The 17,901-nt window shown below is 49.0% G+C and overlaps 9 protein-coding genes across 9 annotated transcripts; 7 read left to right on the top strand and 2 right to left on the bottom strand.

Moving 5' to 3' along the window:
* Positions 1-246: 246 nt before the first annotated feature.
* LCP9604111_8716 (putative citrate synthase) lies at positions 247-1,791 on the top strand (the record flags this gene model as incomplete). Its single annotated transcript, XM_039076890.1, has 5 exons — positions 247-458; positions 508-705; positions 770-1,519; positions 1,576-1,658; positions 1,709-1,791. 5 exons carry the CDS (start codon positions 247-249, stop codon positions 1,789-1,791), a joined length of 1,326 nt encoding a protein of 441 aa, XP_038925287.1.
* Positions 1,792-2,069: 278 nt separating this feature from the next.
* LCP9604111_8715 (uncharacterized protein) lies at positions 2,070-3,711 on the top strand (the record flags this gene model as incomplete). Its single annotated transcript, XM_039076889.1, has 4 exons — positions 2,070-2,330; positions 2,388-2,449; positions 2,520-3,261; positions 3,319-3,711. 4 exons carry the CDS (start codon positions 2,070-2,072, stop codon positions 3,709-3,711), a joined length of 1,458 nt encoding a protein of 485 aa, XP_038925286.1.
* A 124-nt stretch (positions 3,712-3,835) lies between these two features.
* LCP9604111_8714 (YbhB/YbcL family Raf kinase inhibitor-like protein) lies at positions 3,836-4,556 on the top strand (the record flags this gene model as incomplete). Its single annotated transcript, XM_039076888.1, has 2 exons — positions 3,836-3,974; positions 4,024-4,556. The coding sequence occupies 2 exons, from the start codon at positions 3,836-3,838 to the stop codon at positions 4,554-4,556; spliced, it is 672 nt and encodes a 223-aa protein (XP_038925285.1).
* Positions 4,557-6,531: 1,975 nt separating this feature from the next.
* LCP9604111_8713 (Zn(II)2Cys6 transcription factor domain-containing protein) lies at positions 6,532-7,725 on the top strand (the record flags this gene model as incomplete). The annotated part of the gene is made up of 3 exons (XM_039076887.1): positions 6,532-7,006; positions 7,069-7,646; positions 7,693-7,725. The coding sequence occupies 3 exons, from the start codon at positions 6,532-6,534 to the stop codon at positions 7,723-7,725; spliced, it is 1,086 nt and encodes a 361-aa protein (XP_038925284.1).
* A 1,030-nt stretch (positions 7,726-8,755) lies between these two features.
* LCP9604111_8712 (YbhB/YbcL family Raf kinase inhibitor-like protein) lies at positions 8,756-9,391 on the bottom strand (the record flags this gene model as incomplete). The annotated part of the gene is made up of 1 exon (XM_039076886.1): positions 8,756-9,391. The coding sequence occupies one exon, from the start codon at positions 9,389-9,391 to the stop codon at positions 8,756-8,758; it is 636 nt and encodes a 211-aa protein (XP_038925283.1).
* A 355-nt stretch (positions 9,392-9,746) lies between these two features.
* Positions 9,747-10,772, bottom strand: LCP9604111_8711 (uncharacterized protein; the record flags this gene model as incomplete). Its single annotated transcript, XM_039076885.1, has 1 exon — positions 9,747-10,772. One exon carries the CDS (start codon positions 10,770-10,772, stop codon positions 9,747-9,749), a length of 1,026 nt encoding a protein of 341 aa, XP_038925282.1.
* A 439-nt stretch (positions 10,773-11,211) lies between these two features.
* LCP9604111_8710 (uncharacterized protein) lies at positions 11,212-13,272 on the top strand (the record flags this gene model as incomplete). The annotated part of the gene is made up of 4 exons (XM_039076884.1): positions 11,212-11,473; positions 11,532-11,703; positions 11,758-11,774; positions 11,861-13,272. 4 exons carry the CDS (start codon positions 11,212-11,214, stop codon positions 13,270-13,272), a joined length of 1,863 nt encoding a protein of 620 aa, XP_038925281.1.
* Positions 13,273-13,852: 580 nt separating this feature from the next.
* LCP9604111_8709 (uncharacterized protein) lies at positions 13,853-14,598 on the top strand (the record flags this gene model as incomplete). Its single annotated transcript, XM_039076882.1, has 2 exons — positions 13,853-14,122; positions 14,206-14,598. 2 exons carry the CDS (start codon positions 13,853-13,855, stop codon positions 14,596-14,598), a joined length of 663 nt encoding a protein of 220 aa, XP_038925280.1.
* Positions 14,599-16,031: 1,433 nt separating this feature from the next.
* Positions 16,032-17,730, top strand: LCP9604111_8708 (uncharacterized protein; the record flags this gene model as incomplete). Its single annotated transcript, XM_039076881.1, has 2 exons — positions 16,032-16,383; positions 16,436-17,730. 2 exons carry the CDS (start codon positions 16,032-16,034, stop codon positions 17,728-17,730), a joined length of 1,647 nt encoding a protein of 548 aa, XP_038925279.1.
* Between the last annotated feature and the right edge of the window lie 171 nt (positions 17,731-17,901).

Below are 17,901 nucleotides of genomic sequence, written 5' to 3'. Positions count from 1 at the left end.
GTTTCCAGAATAGTTAAACATATCCCTGACACAGCCCGACCATGTAGAGTTCAATGCCAGTAGTACTCCGTACCGGGTGTATCTTTGTCGGCAAGCTTCATACGTTGCCTTACGTGATGTCTTCTCTGACAGGGCCAGCAATCAGCGACGTTGACTCGTACAAGGAAACAGAACAACCATTTGACCGAAACTTCCCCACGAAACTCCGACACCGAAATTCATTTTTACTTAGTATTCTGGTTCAAAATGTCGACTGGCATTCTATTCATCCGTGACTCACGCACTAACGCGAATTATGAGATCCCCATTAACCGAAACGCAGTACGGGCGACCGACCTTCAGCGTATCCGGGCACCTTCCCTGAACAGCAATCGCGCAGACCAAGTTGCCCATGGGTTGCGTGTTTATGATCCCGGATTGCAAAACACAGCCGTGACAGAATCACCTATCAGCTTCTCGTGAGAATCACACAAAGGCCCTTGAGATATCTGGCTGATTGGTGGTTAGTGATCATGAGCGCGGCCTACTTCTGTATCGAGGGTATACCCTAGACCAACTCTGGGGGTGTGACTTTGAAGAAATGTTTCACCTGCTGCTATGGGGAACATATCCTACAGCAAGTCAATTCGAAGAGTTGCGCCGGCAGCTGGCACAATATATGCAAGTGGTCCCTGATATTGTGCGCCAGACCATCGTTAATCTCCCGTATGATGATTCCTTGATCGTATCTCCACCATCTTATGTTTCTAACAAGCGCTTACATACACAGCAAGGAGACTAGCCCACTGCCGCTGGTTCTAGCAGGCCTTTCAGCCTACCTGGCCTGTACGCCCGATGTGATCCCAGCGACCACAAATCCGACGATTTACCAAAGAGACATCAAACGGGCCGACCAAATAATCCTACGAACTGTCGCTGCTTACGCTGTGGTCTTCGGGGCCGTGAGATCCCACCGACTAGGCATTCCCTGGAAGTCTCCATCGATCCACCAAACCTACTACGAGAATCTATTCGCCATGGCCGGTCTTGTAGACCCAAAGACAAACCGACCAGATCCCACTCGCGTGTCCTGTTTCCGCCGCTTTGGCAACCTGAATGCCGAGCATGGAATGGCCCTAACAGTCTTCTCAACAGTAGTTACTGCCTCATCTCTCACCGACCCAGTGTCCTGCCTAATAGCTACCGTGGCTGCCGCACACGGACCCCTACACTTCGGCGCAACAGAGTCAGCCCAACTCGCTCTCCGTAACATTGGAGAACCGAAGAATGTTCCAGCCTTCATTGAAGACATAAAATCTGGAAAGCAAAAGTTATTCGGATACGGCCATCGCACTTACAAGGGAATGGACCCGCGCGTGCGTCCCATCCAAAGTATCCTCAAGGATATGACCGATGTTAATCAACCGCTATTGAAAGTCGCTGAGGCGATCGAAGAGGCTGCTTCGAAAGATGAGTTTTTTAGTACGCGGGGCTTGTATCCCAATGCGGACTTTTACGGTAACTTCGTATTTACCGGAATGTAAGTTCACTCGCGACATGTGTACGATGACTGCAGGTTCCAACACGGTGATTTAGTGGTTTCGAGCCTGATATGATTCCGGCGGCAATGCTTGCTCACCGCATTATTGGTATCATGGCACATTGGAGAGAGTACATGGGTAAGGAACCAGTTCACTGAAGGCGTGGTATCTTGGCTAACGGGCTCTAGTCAATCGTGGCAAGCTGTTTCGACCTATTCATCTGTATACAGGTCATGCGGAGCCAACTTCGGGCCCCAGGCCTAAGATCTAAGAGTTCGAACATGTAACGAGAGAGTGATTATTCCGATATCATTGGCTGCTTTTTCTTGTGAAGACTGGTGAAAAATATCGGTTTATCAAATTTATCGAGAAATAAGATCCTTTTCCACCGTAAGAGCGCATTGAATGCATATATATTTTCCTTCACCGAAATGCTGTGATATTGGGTTCACGGTTGATTTAACGGCAAAAGGACCCGGGTATTTATTCGCCATTACATCCAGAAGGAATCCTGTGAAATTTTTGTTTGGCATTCTACCTTGAACCAACATGAACGATCAAGATATTCATCAAGTGCAGCAGCAGAACGATGGGGTTGATGAAGAAACCCCCTTGCTGCGTGCCCCTTCTGGCACCGAGGCATACTCCGTCTTCACACCAACGCAGAAACGCCTCATTATTTTGACAGCAGCACTGGCTTCGAGCTTTTCGCCTTTATCGGCCAATATCTACTACCCGGCATTGAATTCCATTGCAAAGGACTTGGGAGTCAGTCCATCTCGAATTAATCTGACGATCACGACATACATGGTAGGTTATAAGTAACCAGAGTCTACAAACTACGTTCGAATAACTGACCTCTCTGAGTTTGAAGATATGCCAGGGCCTCTCTCCAATGTTAACAGGGTCATTTGCAGACCAAGCTGGCCGTCGACCTGCATACATCCTTTGCTTCGTGATATATTTATTTGGCAACATTGCTCTCGCTCTACAACACAGCTTCCCAGCACTCTTAGCTCTTCGTGCCGTTCAAAGTTGTGGCAGTAGTGGAACCGTGGCCCTTGCATCCGCTGTCGCGGCCGATATTATCACGTCCGCCGAGCGGGGTATGTACATGGGCTTTACTTCCCTGGGAAATATTCTTGCTCCTTCAATCGGGCCGATTCTTGGAGGTGTGTTGAGTAAGTATCTGGGCTGGGAAGCAATATTCTGGTTTCTCGCTATTGCAGCTGGTACTTTCTTCGTCCCGCTGCTGCTATTCTTCCCTGAAACGTGCCGAGGCATTGTCGGAAATGGCTCGAGCCCTGCAGTCGGATGGAATCGAACCATGTGGAGTTACTTTTGGACCACCTCCGAAATGACCCCACCTGCATTAAGTGTGCCGAGGAGGCGCTTGAATGTCCCTAACCCATACTCAACCCTACGTCTGCTTTTCCACCGACCTGTGGGGCTGGTGCTTTTAGCAAATGGAGTTGTCTTCAGCAGCTATTACGCGGTCACGGCGGGAATTCCTGCGCTTTTCCACAGAATCTACGATCTAGATGATTTGGGTATTGGACTATGCTTTATTCCTGCAGGCTTAGGGTCATTACTCAGTGCAACTGTCAACGGAGTATTAGTTGACTGGAATTACCGGCGGTCTCGACGCAATGCCGGTCAGACGGTACACAAGAACCAGAAGCAGGACATCCTTGGATTTCCTATCGAACAAGCGAGATTGCAGATTGGTCTGCCAATGACGGTACGTTGCCCTGAGACATCCTTGGAGTTGGTTAGTTGACTTAATTCCTCCTTTCAGATACTTGCAGCTGTCTCAATAGTCGTGTACGGAGTACTCATACCGTTAAAGCCACCACTCATGGTTGCCCTTACTGTGGTCTTCGTAATTTGCTTTTGTATCACGGCGGCATATAACGTGATGAACATTCTGATCGTTGATTTGTACTACGAGACCCCTGCTACCGCGATGGCCGCTAACAACCTCGTGCGGTGTTTCCTGGGAGCTGGTGCTGCAGCCTTAGTTAACCCTCTGATCAAGCGAATTGGTGTCCAATGGACATATTGTTTTGTATCTGGCGCAATTGCGCTAGTCACGCCAATTTTAAGTGTTGTTTACATGAAAGGCTGGGAATGGCGCAAGAAACAAGCCGAAACTGATGCACAACGGCAAACTATACACGGGAGACTATAGTACTATTTGTGGAAAGCGGGTCTATAAATTGAATCACAAGGCCGAGTGGAATTGATTTAGTCATTGCATTCCCGATTGACATGTTGTCGAACTACTCTCCTCGGTTGATTCTAAAAAACACAATATGATCTCACCACTTGCACTCCTCTTTGGTGTTCTAACAGACATAGTCCAGATGTTCCCTTCGCCCCCTAGTCAGCAACTGCAAATACGGTATCCCGGGGGCCAATGGATCACTCCTGGCATGGACTTAGATATCCGAGGTATGCAAATGGCGAACGGCTTGAATCAAGTAATTTAACATCAGCCCAGAGGCCAGCATGATTCCCGAGATCAGCAGCAAGAACCTCGGATGCAACAAGAAATACATCACCCTCTTCATCGACCTCGACGCCATCCTACCAGGAACCCATATCCAATCAGTCATTCTACACTGGTACCAGCCAAACCTAATGATGGATTGTACAAAGCCGTCACCCCCTTCCATAATCGTTCCAGGAAAAGACCACGGGGACAGACATAACCCGGCAGCCTCGTACATAGCTCCTCGTGCACCACCAAACACGCATCATCGTTACGTCTATCTCCTTTTCGCGCAGCCCCCAGCCTATCAATTTCCGGATTGCTTTGCACATGTGTTCCCTAAGACTATTAGCGCACGTGCCGGATTCGATATCAGGAAGTTTGTTCAGGCAGCAGGGTTGAGCCCTCCCATTGCTATGAACTATTTCATTGGCAGACATGAACCTGCCGAGGGAGAGACAACCACCATGCCTGACAGTGCGACAACGACCTCGTTCCGTTCCGTGGATTGTCCCACGAGCACAGCCGGATTGGTGGCATGAGATAGTGCATGGGGACATGGAAACTGAGATTATTTATTCAAGGAGACTTGAGAATATGATCCACGTTTCGAAGGTGCTATTTTTGGAACTCTCCATTATCTGGAAACATAAACATTGTAAGATACTGTCGGCACAGCGGTCTAACCCAATCTTTGCTTGCACCCTGGATGCCCACTGCCTGAATAGTACCGCCTTCCTTTTGTATTCAACTGCATATGATACATAGAGCAAGACAGCAGCAGGTACCTACAGCTTGTATGTAAACTCCTAACAAAATTTAGTCACTTCTGTCATCTCTTGTATCAACTATCTATTTCATCACCAACTGCTTTATTGTTGACTGCTTCATCAACTGCTCATTCATCAAGGAGCTAATTCCTATAGAAATCAGGTAGTATATACGATTTTTCTAATCAAAATGCATGTTTTTTTACTATGTAAACCAGAAGTAGGCAGAATACATGGCAGAAAAAATAAAGTGTGGCCGGAACATTCTGAGTGGTACTCGATCAGGAAGGCGGTACTGAAATTCAAGGCAGGGGGGTCTGAGCAACAATTCCCCATGAAATCATATAGCTAGGGCTAATTCACCAGGGTTAATCAAGTCACGCCATATAATTAAATTGGTAATAGTACAGGATTAAAAACAAGCCCCGAGGCACACTTTTCACTTCCCTATGGTGTTTTCCTCTCTCGCCCCTCCTATTCCCAGTAACGACTATGCTCTCACATCTGTTTCGCAGGCAGGGCTGTCGGTACGCTTGCTGTCCGCGTTGCAAGGTCCCCTTTTGAATATATAAATAGATTATCTGAAGATAATTCATGTCCCCTATAATAAAAGGTTCGTTTATAACTTGATTATACCTACCATTACGATTCCTGGTACCACGATGCCTGCCATCAACCTAGCTGCCGCCACCATTGACGGTGGGTGGATGGATTGATGGCAGGCATGGTGGTATCTGGAATGGTAATAGTAGCTATAATGAGGTGAAAGATGAAGCTTTTACTATAGGGAACATATATTGTCTGCGAAAATTGAAATGAGATCGGACAACCAAATTATTGGAGAACAATTGGCAACGTACTTCGTATAGTATATCAGAAAATTAGATGTGGATGGTTGTAATAAAATGTTCATATCAGAAATAAGAAATGCGTGTCAAGGCCGCAATAACGCACCAATTGTTGTGCCTATATAAGAATCGCAAGCAACTGGCTTATCAGGTGAGCATATGCTCCGAGAACGCCGTAGAAATAAGTGTCAACAGACAGATCGATTGATAGATGCCGCTGTTATGGGAAAGCCCCTCGATCGACTAGCATATATTGTAGTTCGGCTTCATGCCTCTTGTTCAATGATGGCCGTGAATTTCCATCTGGAGTTGTTCGACGCAGCAACTAGAATAGGACGTTGTCCGAGAAAGGAAACAGCTGTTTTGTGTGCAACAACGGGTTTGATTCTAGTGTAAGGAAGCATCCTAGCTCCATGAAATGTGAATACCGTACGACGGCGTTACTAAAATCAATTAGCATCCAAAGAAATCCCCAAGTTCACGTCACCACTTCAATTGTTCACTGATGGATGGTGAGGTAAAGTTGGTGATCCTTGAACAGTCAACACCCCCACAGACTACAAGCGTGGTACTCGCACACAGGTCCCAAGGGGGGTAGGACAAGGTTATTTGTCATTGGTAAAGTTCGATCCATGTAACTTCTTGTGCTTTCGGCAATTGCTGTAAACGGAGGTCATTGTGGTGTGGGTAAACAGCCTTTCGTGATGAATGCGGGAGTGCAATCAAACGTGGTCCTGTGTTGCTGACAGCATTCAATATCAACTAGGAAAGAGGTGGGTGAACTCATCATGAGATGAATTATAAATACCCCAAGTTGGCCCAAGACCAGGGAGAATCATACTTGTTGATTGAGGAGTCCGAGCGGACAAACCTTTCAACATCTGTTCCACAATTTACACATGGCTGAGACCTCTACCAAGAGGTCTCTCCAGTCCAACGGTCAACTACTTCGCAACCAAAAGATGCGCACAACCTGTAACGCCTGCCAGCAAGCGAAGATACGATGTAGCCACACCTACCCATGTGACCGTTGCGAGAGTCATGGGTATCAATGTGTCTATTCAATCTCGCAGCCGTTGGGCCGGCCGGCCAAGAGAAAGATGATTCGGCCGGCAGCAGCAGGGACAGGCATCAAGATGCGTAGAAAGGAGGTGGAGGGAGTTGACCGTCCGACGAGGCTAGCCCCAGAAGAGAGGGCGCAAAGGGCGCGCAGGGTCCCGAGTCGGATCCCGAGTCCAACTACATCATCCGGCTCGGGTCCTAGCTCAAGGGAAGAGTCGTACAAGAGCGACCCTAGCACCGGCACTGAAGTTACACCACCAAAGGGAAACTTTCAGTGGTCGAGTTTCACAAATCTGCTCTCGGATGTTGCAGGTGAGCACATACCTAGTCCATAGTATATATAGATGTCGATAGATGACCGTTGGGACGCGCAGGAAACCACAAGATTGGACAAGGGATCCAGGACCACGAGGCCGAAAACCGCGCGGATCCAGGATTTTCCGATACCAGCCCGGATAGCTCGTTTGAACAAAATGACGGATTCGAAAGTTCTGGGGGTCCCCGTTTTTCTGGGCGTGTTGACTATTCCACACAGTGTTATACTTCCCACATCGGTTTGATGGTCGATGAACCCCCCATTGAAGGGTTCCTCCACACCGCTGCGCCGGACATCCAGTCTGGGTCACTCTTTCAAGGTGGTGCAATTTACCCGTTCAGCCTCGCACCGAACGCAATTCAGGTCTCCGGAACAGTACGGAATCCGGCTAGAATCATGGACTTGCCCTCCAGTGAAATCTGGCACGAACCGGTAGATACTGATTCCAGTCAATCTCTCCCACTGGAAGATATTGATCTTGAGGCACTGCCGGAAGACGCTTCTTCCCTTCACTGCAATTGCTATGCCCAGGCATTTAGTGAAGTCATGCAATCGGAGGAGGTGAATGGGCCGAATAAAATATTGCTCCACCTGGAAAGGGTGCAGCAACAGGGAGTGGTCATCCTTCAATGTCAAGTATGTTTTGCTTCAAACGCCAGGGCTAATATTCTCACCTTATTAGTCATGGCGATTGAGAAAGCGGCACGGGCGTTGAAGGTGAGGGCCAAATTGGCCACCACCTCGGTACAAGGGGGGGTTTGTTCTGTGTGGGGAGAAGAGGACATTAGCCAAATGCGCCGCTGTCTGTCTCATCTGTCAATTATTGTCCGTTTCATCCATCAAGATCTCCACTGGGCCTCGCCTTCAAAATGGCACCTGGTGATGGCAAATGAGACAGATCGTCGGCTGCAGTCGATTATTCGAATTTTTGAGTGATCGCTGGTTGAAAATGTGTGTATATTAAGACGTGGAATGGAACCCGAGAGCTCGTGAGCATTCTAAATTTCCGGTGGTCACTCAGTAGTAGCAATTGTTAGATGAGTGATGATGATTGAGTTGGTTTGTAAAGAAATTCGCATGCTGGAAATTGCCGACAAAAGTCGAAACCAAAAGGGACTGTTACTCGCATTGCAACGATCAAAGGGGTATATAAATATACACAATCGTTGAGAAATCACCCAGCTGGTAGATATTATGAACATAAAAACCTCCGGCAAATTATTGGATTGGCATGACTGCATTTACCAATGAGCAGGTCAGAATAGACGACACGAAACTCCCCGGATAGGTTGAGTTGCACCGGTAAAGGTCAGTGTGTCAGCTGGCTCGCACAGAATTTGAAGAGTTTCAAGACTGACCATTTTAGAAGCTCTTCGATTGGGACATTTGGGACATCATCAGGGGAACATCGCAAACAGGTGTCTGGGATGGATAATATAAAGTGCTCTGACGTGAGCTATGACACACGTTATTGTGAACTAGCCTAGGGTTCTTGGACTACAACTGGTGACCATTGCACAAATTAGTTGGAAATGCACAACAGAATTGAAAACAATCATGACCGAAAAATAAATTGTTATTAGGGAATTAGTTCCATAACGATACTTACATGAAGAACCCTAGTAAATGTAAGGGAATGAGATACACACTCACTGCCGAAGTACCTTGGACTCCTTCGTCAATCCCGCTCCTGATGTCCCTTTCACACTAGTTGTGTTTGTAAAAGAAGTGGTATTGATGATGATTTAGTTGGGCCAGGGCTTTTCAAAGGTGCCAATCCACTGTCCCCATCCAATGACCTTGCTCATCATGGCATGCTTGATATCTTTCTTTGTCACCTTCTCGGGAGCCGTGAACTTGAGAGACTCATCGAGCGCGATGATGGTGAAGATGTAACGATGTTTTCCATGGCCGAGCGGTGCACCAGCGCCGACAAACGGCAATCCAAGCAAGTTTGGCACAAAGCGCCAACCAGCAACGGTCAGGCGGGAGATCTTGGCGTGATCATCCGGGTGGACATCAGCCGCTTCAGCTTTCGTGGTCGAGGGTGGAATAGCCCAAAGGAGACCGTGGTGAAAGACAAGGAATGGGATTGGTGGATCGAGGTCTTCACAGAGGAGTACATACTCCTTGACTTCCTCGCGACAGCTTGGAGCTGTCCAGCGCAGTTCAGGAAGACCACCCTTGCCATCAGCGGCCTTGCAAGTACAGTGGAGAGGTAGTTTAGAGCCCGAGGGGCCGGCTTCGGGTGCTTCGAGGGTCATGTTGGGCTCGGGAAGGTCTTTGAAGGCCGGGCATTGAATGATTTGGCCTGAATCATGGCCACGAATTGGGTACAGTAGCCGGCCAATGATGAATTCGAGATAATGTAGAATCGCCATAGCACATGGATTTGATAGAACTGCAGATATGAAGTCTTTTTGTGTGAAGATGAAGGAAGGACAAAAGTCTTGATGTTGAGTTTCATGGAAGAGTAGGGGCAGCCCGATTGGGAAGTTACCCTATACCGGCCCGGAATCGGCAAGTGCGACTGTCGTCCCTCGACTTCCCTTTTCTGTGAACTTGTGATTTGCCTCTCTCCCGATCCTTAAATCCGTTGAGACAGTCATATCTTACTCTTTGGAAGCCTTGTAATAATTCAAAGTACCCGAGCGAGGCCAAAGCACGTCTTTAGTCTTAATTACTTGTGCAAGTGATACAGGACGACGGCAAAACACAGCGGTTGAGTGGTTCCAGTTACGACACAACAACGCTCGCATACCCTGTGAACTCCCCGGTCTCCTTCGCGATAATTGGAATCTCATCTTCAGCCAAGGAGGCAAAGGTGTCCGTCTCCAAGGGTGTCCAGCCCAATTTCCGAAGTCGATTCGCCCTAATTCGTGCATTTGATCCCAGTACCATCCCAGAATATTCCCCGAACAAATCATCCCAGTTTTCCTTCGGAATGGGCTTTGGCGTAGATTTAGTAATGCACCCTGTCTTCCTGAGTGTATGGCCAATCGCAGCGGCGCATTCACCCCAAGACAACTCTTGACCGTTCTCACAAAAGAAGTACGGATTCAGCGCAATCTCAGCAATGGGTGCACTCTCTATCCAATGAAGAAGAATCATATATCCTCTGGCAAGGTCTCTGACATGAATCTGGCTCCAAACTGCGAGACCTTTCCCGATCTGACCCGCATAGCCATGTTTGATAGAATACCGGATGAGCGTCGGCAATTGAATCGACAGGCGGTGTTCCCTACTAGTCATGCCGTAGATAAGGGGCGGAATCATGATGGCTATTTTGGCGTAGGAGGCTAATTCTTGGGCTGCTCCGACGATGACTAGATTGATTAGGCGATGCGGTGCAGAATCGGGGAGGGCGTGGATTTCGTCGGGTTGCTCATCGTCAAAGACGATATCACTTCTATACTCTCCTTGGGCGTTATCGGAAAGCAAAGTTGCTCCACTGTTGTGGATGTATATTGTTTGCAGCCCTTGCGCCGCTCGTTGTCTGATGCCATCGATTATTGCTTGGACAGATGACAAGTGATCTGCAGTCGCGATGTAGAAGACAATGTCATTAACTGCGACCTGATCCTTGATCACTGATGTGTCGTCCAGATTGCCCACGACGGTTTTGACGCCTAAATTGGCGTAATCTGCCACGGCTGATTCGTGACGGACAAGTGTTGTTACGTTGTAGTTCGATATGAGAAGAAAGTCAATGATTTCTCCGCCTACAAAGCCGGGACCAAGGAGGAACACCGAAGCAGGCATGATGACGGGTGACTGGTTGAAATAATCGTGAAATTCGTTGTGCACTACTCTGTTGCCTGGTTAAATATATGTAGTATATGTGACTGCATGTTGACGTCGCCGAACTTAGTAATATTGCGCCTCAGTCCTACCTAGAGAGGATATCGATTCAGATCGCAGAGATATCGGAAATATATCATGAGAGGACAGGCTCAAAGGCCTTCTGAGATATATATATTCGATTCGGGATTCGGATGAACTCATCGCCATTCAGCCCGTTCTATGGGCAGGTTATCTTTTATTCCGAGGATCATGCGCTATATTGTGTTTCATCGTTTTATGGCTCTTCTTTGTATGTTTATAGGGCAGTGTACGGAGTATCTACCATATACTTTGTTATAGAAAATGAAGACATTCCCAAAGAGGCGTATATCCTGCCGATCTGATGACATCATCAACAATGTTGCTCGTTGGGGCTCTTCCGCCCGCATCCGCGCGTACCTGGGCTTGTAAATTTGTGGATTCCTGGGGGAGAATTTACACAACCTTCTCCATGCTATCCTATATATCTGCTGCCTTTCGGCCCCCGTCGCCAGAGGAAGGCGTACAGCAGCGACCACCACGGTATGCCGGTGAAGATACCACCCCAACGAGCCGCCGGGAGATCCTAGGATGGTACTCGTACGGGATTGCGGCGGAGGTGTTCGCGGTCTGTGGCGTAGGTTCGTGAAGACATATCTGCAAACCTAAAATAATCAATTACTTATCGATCGCCACCAGGATCTTTCCTACCGCTCACCTTGGAACAATTAGCCCGCGAGCGCGGCACCCTGCAAGTGAGCCGTCTTCCATGCGTCGGACCATCCACAGGGAACAGCACAAATAGTGCTGAGCATGGCCAATGTGTGGTGCCGATCTTTGGCGCCGAGGTCAATACAGCTAGCTTCGCCATGTACACCTTCTCGCTAGCGGTACTCATACAGGCGCTGACACTGATATCGTTCAGCGCGCTGGCGGATTACGGTATGGTTGCAGAACGCCGGACTGAGAATGTTTGGTGCGAAAGAGGGACATGAGTTAACGTCAAATTTGTCCAATTGGATGTATAGAGAACAACCGCAAGATATTACTTATGGTATTCGGATTCGCCGGTGCGCTCGCCAGCATGTTGTTCATATTCATTGCGCCGCCTATCTTCATTATCGGATCGATATTGGTCGTCATCGGTGTGACCTGCCTCGGTTCATCCTTTGTTGTGCTGAACTCTTATCTCCCTGTGCTTGTCGCCAACGACCCATCTCTGCAAGAGGGAAAGGCGGATGACAGCGCGGAAATGTCGAGCTTCGATCGAGACGGAGGTAACTCGGAATGGAACGCCTGGGGCAGCGATGATGCCGACAACGATAGTTTAGACGGACTTCAGCCACAAGAGCAGCCACGGAGCTCACTAGAAGGTGGACTAGGGGCCAAGGCCCCGCCGTCGTCCTCCCCGGAGCTGCAGCTTTCCACCAAAATCTCCTCCACAGGCATTGGTCTTGGATATTGTGCGGCGGTTTTTGTGCAAATCATCAGTATCATCCTGCTGATCACATTATCCAAGACCTCCCTTGTGAAAGTGTCTGGCACTCTTCCCATGCGCTTCGTATTGCTCCTGGTCGGCATCTGGTGGGGCGGGTTCACCTTGGTCACTCGTAATTTGCTCAAGACACGACCGGGGCCTCCCTTGGATTCAGTCGCCACCAAAGGCACAGCAAGATGGCGAGCCTGGCTACGACTGATCGGTTTTGCCTGGAAATCACTATGGGAGACCGTGAAAATAGTCATCAAACTGCGCGAAGTCCTCATGTTCCTCGTAGCATGGTTCCTGATCTCCGATGCAATGGCCACTGTCTCTGCAACGGCGATCCTCTTCGCGCGGACGGAACTCAAACTGAGCACACCGCTGATCGGACTTCTCTCCATCACTGCGACGGTGTCCGGCATGACGGGCGCATTCCTATGGCCACATGTATCTCGGTACTTCGGCCTACGGCCGAATCAAACCATCATCCTATGCATTGGCATGTTTGAGATGATACCACTCTATGGGTTGCTTGCTTACATCCCCTTCATAAAAAAATGGGGTGTGTTCGGGCTACAACAGCCGTGGGAGATATTCCCGCTGGCCATCGTCCACGGAGTCGTGTCGGGAGGACTGGCATCATACTGCCGATCGTTCTTCGGACTCATGATTCCACCCGGTAGCGAGGCTGCGTTCTACGCTCTTTACGCTGCTACGGACAAGGGCAGCTCATTCATTGGGCCGGCTATTGTGGGCGTTCTTGTTGATGCGACCGGCCAAATCCGAAGTGGATTTTTCTTCATGGCGCTTCTGATCCTTCTGCCTATCCCCCTTGTGTGGATGGTTAATGCGGACAAGGGTCGGCGTGAAGGTTTGGCTATGGCTGAAACCCTGGGCAAGTCACATGGTGGGCCCGCCGAGTACGCCCAGGAAGCCGAAGGGCTTCTTGCTCGTGAGTAGACTAGACTGTATACTAGAACATATCGTGAGATATTTATGACATAGATTATGAATATATATGAAGTTGGGAATGGACGGGAGACTTGGAATGATGGGTTTCAAACCCTTCAACAAAAACTCGATTTGGCGAGCAATGCAACGGTATTTTGAAAATTCTAGCGAGTGTCTCAATTCCAGGGTCCAAAATAGATCAAAGACACGGCAGGGTCTTTTTAAGTCAAGCCTTTTGATCGCAGTGGGGATACACTATGTGGAGAAGGGAGTTTGATGTCCAATGAAACATTTCAATTGGAAAAAGAAGCCCTAGAAGCTCAGCTCGCCACCAATCGTGAAACGCGAAATCGTCTATTTTGGCCGCTAAGTGGGCTGATATCAATAACACCAGCCCTTGGTTAGTTGCAGCCTAGAAATAGAGAACCGCGGTGTCTGGATTGAACTCAGAGCTGTTACACTTAGAAGACGGATTGAAAATGAATGTAACATGGCGCCGTGAAGGCAGAAATATAAAGATTCACGTTCTCTGTACGAAAACATGGCAAACACTCAGCGTTCTTTTGTACTCTCCTTCATTACAGTCATCATGATCACCAGTGTTGTATTCGCGTGTCTATTTCTACTCGCTGGTGCACATCCAGGGAAGCGAGGGCCATTCATTGAGTCCGTCACAGACTGCTCACAGCTACCGTTGTACAACAACGAGACAAAGATAGCCGGGCCTTGGACACTCAAAGTTGACAGCTGCTACAATGGAACTGCGACTCGAGGGTTATGCAGCATCGAAGGCTTTGAGACTGGCAGCGATATCATACGTTTACGAGAAGACAGACCCAACACGATCGAGCATGGATTTGTAAGTTGCTACCCTTGCATGGACTTGTTCCATACATGAAAACATAACCGACGAAGGGGAACAAATAACCAACAAAGATTTAGATCACAATCGTAAGCGACAACAACAACCTCAAAACCCAGCTCCGCTGCAACGGTGTCCTGAACAAAATCGAAGCATACGTCCTTTCCGGTCCCGGTGCCGGCGCCTTGGAATGGCACGCCGTGGGGATTGACCACCACCCCAGTACAGGACGACTCGTCTGGGGCAAACCAAACGCTGAGCCTGTACAGGTATACAGACACTACCGTCGTGGGATACCAGTCGAAGGCGTCTTTCTCGGATCGAAAAATCAGACGAATTGGAGTGTGCACTCAGCTGGGAGGGATGTGAGCATCACGGATATGAAGCATTATTGGGTTATGCGATTGATGATTCCAGAGACGAGGATTCGGAACAATGAGTTTAGGACGTTGATTCGGATTGATGGGAGTTGAGTTGGGTATTCGTTGACTTATTGCATCGGTGTTGCTGTTGGGTTTTTTGTTATTTCCTGTTATTATACCCCCGTATATGCATACTAGTGGTTTCGCTGCGTCGCGCTGAAATCGCTGGCACAGTGCCAAGAGGTTGGAGTTTGAGGACGAGTCAGAAGGGCTAGTTATCGTGGTAAAGGCCGAAAGAGCCGACAAAGAGATCGTTTCTTCCAGGCAGCTGTCGATCTGTTGTAGAGAGTGATTGAGTCGGCGAGATCAAGGTTCCACCATCTTTGTCCGCTTCTGAGCCTGAGATTCTAATGTGTGATGGTGGCGGTAAGGAAAATCATGTCGTGTGCGACATAGATCAGTGAAATGCCGCGTATTTCGAACACGAGCACATACCTTGGCATCTCGAGGTTGAGGGAATGGTTACCCATCGTACCTTCCTAACATATCAGATCTGTGATCGCCTGCCTGAATTATCCTCAACCAAACCTATTTGTTCACTTTCATCATTCACTGTGCATCAATTGCACTCCATACAGCTATCGAATTCAGCTTGTTTACACACCTTGTCAGAAAATCTGCCGTAAGACTACACATCTACACCGGTATTACCCGTGGAAGCCCACTTGGTTTGGATCACCACACTGGTCTGATTGGCTAGAGGAGTTAACCATACTCATGAGTCGCCTACTTGGGAAGATTGAAGACGGAAGATTGAACGTAAAATGTCATAAAGAAATATAGGCGCGAAGGATGACCGGAAGTTTCAAGTTGATCCAACCCAGAGCAACTACCCCATTCCAACAGGGAGCTCGCCAACATCTACGGCCCAAAACACCGTTCAGGGTTCGTTATATTATTGTTCCAATTGGAAAATAGGCTTGATTAAGGGTCGGATTTACTACGGCATTCCTCCCTAAAATGTATGTGCGGCCGTTTTCCCCGTTACAGGAAGGGAATAGCTTCATTTTCTACATTACGAGGGAGTTAGCGCTAAGTGGTCTCCAATCAGATCGCCTTCCCAAACCTCGGTTCCCCAGGAAAGACCACTGGCGGCTGAATTGAATCCCAGAATTTGCCCCTGTCGATATTCTTCCTGCCGATAGGTGTGAATTTCACGCCCTCATGTGCGACAATCCAGAGTTGGTCTAGACGCAGTGACAGGAATATTGCACGACTCAGAAATGTCTCTCCGTACTCTATCCATCACAACAATTAGCCTGAATGCCAGGTGGGCTGACCGCAGTCTGGTGATCCGGCGCTGAATTACCTTTCCTTTCTCCACAACCTCAGATACACGCTAATGCAAATATGGATCGTCCTGGCAGCTGAGATGTCGCGAATTGTATATAGATGATAGTCCCCCCTGGTATGAGACTTGATGGGATCCTGTGAGACAGCACAGCTGGTTAACATCAACCGCTATCTGTGTCCAATTGCCCATCATGGCATCTGCTGTTGATACTGTACTTGCGGTGGAAAAGACCGCCGCCAATCATGTAGAAGACACACTGGGCCATGGTGCCATCACCGAGGCCAAGCAAGCTACCGAAGATGAGCACACGCAGACTCTGATGCAGGCCTTGCGCGAGAACCGTAAGGCTGTGATGTGGTCTGTCTTGATATCCATGTCTATTATCATGGAGGGATACGACACCATCCTGATGGGCAACTTCTTCGCCTACCCCACGTTCAATCAAAAGTATGGACAAGATTATGGCGGTACTATCGGATGGCAGGTATCTGCACCTTGGCAGACGGGCCTTAACATGGCCAGTACGGTTGGATGTATCTTCGGTGAGTTCCCCTGTCGACTACCACCTCAGGACGAACACTGACATGATCACAGGCGGTATATTGAACGGATACTGTGCGTCCAAGTACGGTTACCGAATTGTAATGTTCGTCGCCCTTGCATTCCTCAATGCCTTGATCTTCATGACGTTCTTCGCCAACTCTGCGGCAGTCCTCTTGACCGGTCAGATCCTTTGCGGACTCTCATGGGGAGTGTTCGCCACCATTGGGCCGGCCTACGCATCTGAAGTATGCCCCACCGTGCTGCGCGGCTACCTCACTATCTACGTCAACTTGTGCTGGGCCATCGGCCAGCTCATCGCATCCGGAGTCCTCTACGGACTCGTCGAACGAAAGGACCAATGGGGCTACCGCATTCCCTTCGGCCTACAATGGATTTGGCCGCTTCCTTTGATGGTGGTTTGTTGGCTCGCACCCGAGAGTCCCTGGTGGCTCGTCCGGCACGATCGTCTAGAAGACGCAAAGCGCAACATCCGCCGACTGGGCGGCAGCAAGACCGAAGAGCAGATCAACGGTCAACTGGCGATGATGGTGCACACGATCAAGCTCGAATCCGAGATTGTAGCTGGCACCACCTACTACGACTGCTTCAAAGGAGTTGATCTGCGCCGCACCGAGATCTGCTGCATGGCCTTCGTCGGGCAGATTCTGTCCGGTAGTACATTCGCCTATTCACCTACCTATTTCTTCACTCAAGCTGGCCTGCCAGTAACTCGCTCGTTCCAACTGGGCGTCGGGTGCACAGCCATTGCCTTTGTTGGGACCTGTTTCTCCTGGTGGCTGATCACTGGCTTCGGCCGCCGCACGCTGTACGTCTGGGGCCAGGGAATCCTTTGTGCAACACTCTTCCTGATCGGTATCCTGGACGTGGCATCATCCGCGAACGGCATTATGTGGGCGCAAGCCGGACTCTGCTTCTTCTGGCTATTAACCTATTCCCTGACTGTCGGCCCGATCGCATACGCCATTGTATCAGAGACATCATCTGTGCGCCTGCGCCCGTTGACAGTCTGCCTCGCGCGCACAGCATACCAGATCATCAACGTGGTGTCGCAGGTGCTAGAGCCATACTTCATGAACCCGACCGCCTGGAACGCTTCTGGCAAGACCGGGTTCTTCTGGGGTGCCACGGCACTCGTTGCATTCATCTGGGCATTCTTCCGCCTTCCTGAGGCTAAAGGTCGCACTTATGCGGAACTGGATATTCTGTTTGCTACCAAGGTCAAGGCAAACAAGTTCGCCTCCGTTGTTGTCGATCCCTATGCGGTTCGGCCTTCTGAGTCGCAGGAGGGTCTTGTGCGTGAGAAGACACAAGAGCCGAAGCAGTGAGACTACTAAACAATGGGATAAAGCCTAGGCAATTAGGTATGATGCGAGTCAACTTAGCATGTTCATTAAGTAGTGAATTTAATAAGCAGTGGACTTCTAAGGTTATATACAGAATAGTACAACAAGAGTCCGGCCTTGTTATGGTGTAGGGAACTCGCTACGATCGATGTA

Source organism: Penicillium roqueforti (genome assembly GCF_015533775.1).
Source record: "Penicillium roqueforti strain LCP96 04111 chromosome Unknown scaffold_36, whole genome shotgun sequence".
Taxonomy (NCBI): Eukaryota; Fungi; Ascomycota; class Eurotiomycetes; order Eurotiales; family Aspergillaceae; genus Penicillium; species Penicillium roqueforti.
This window is presented reverse-complemented; position numbering and strand designations above follow the sequence as displayed.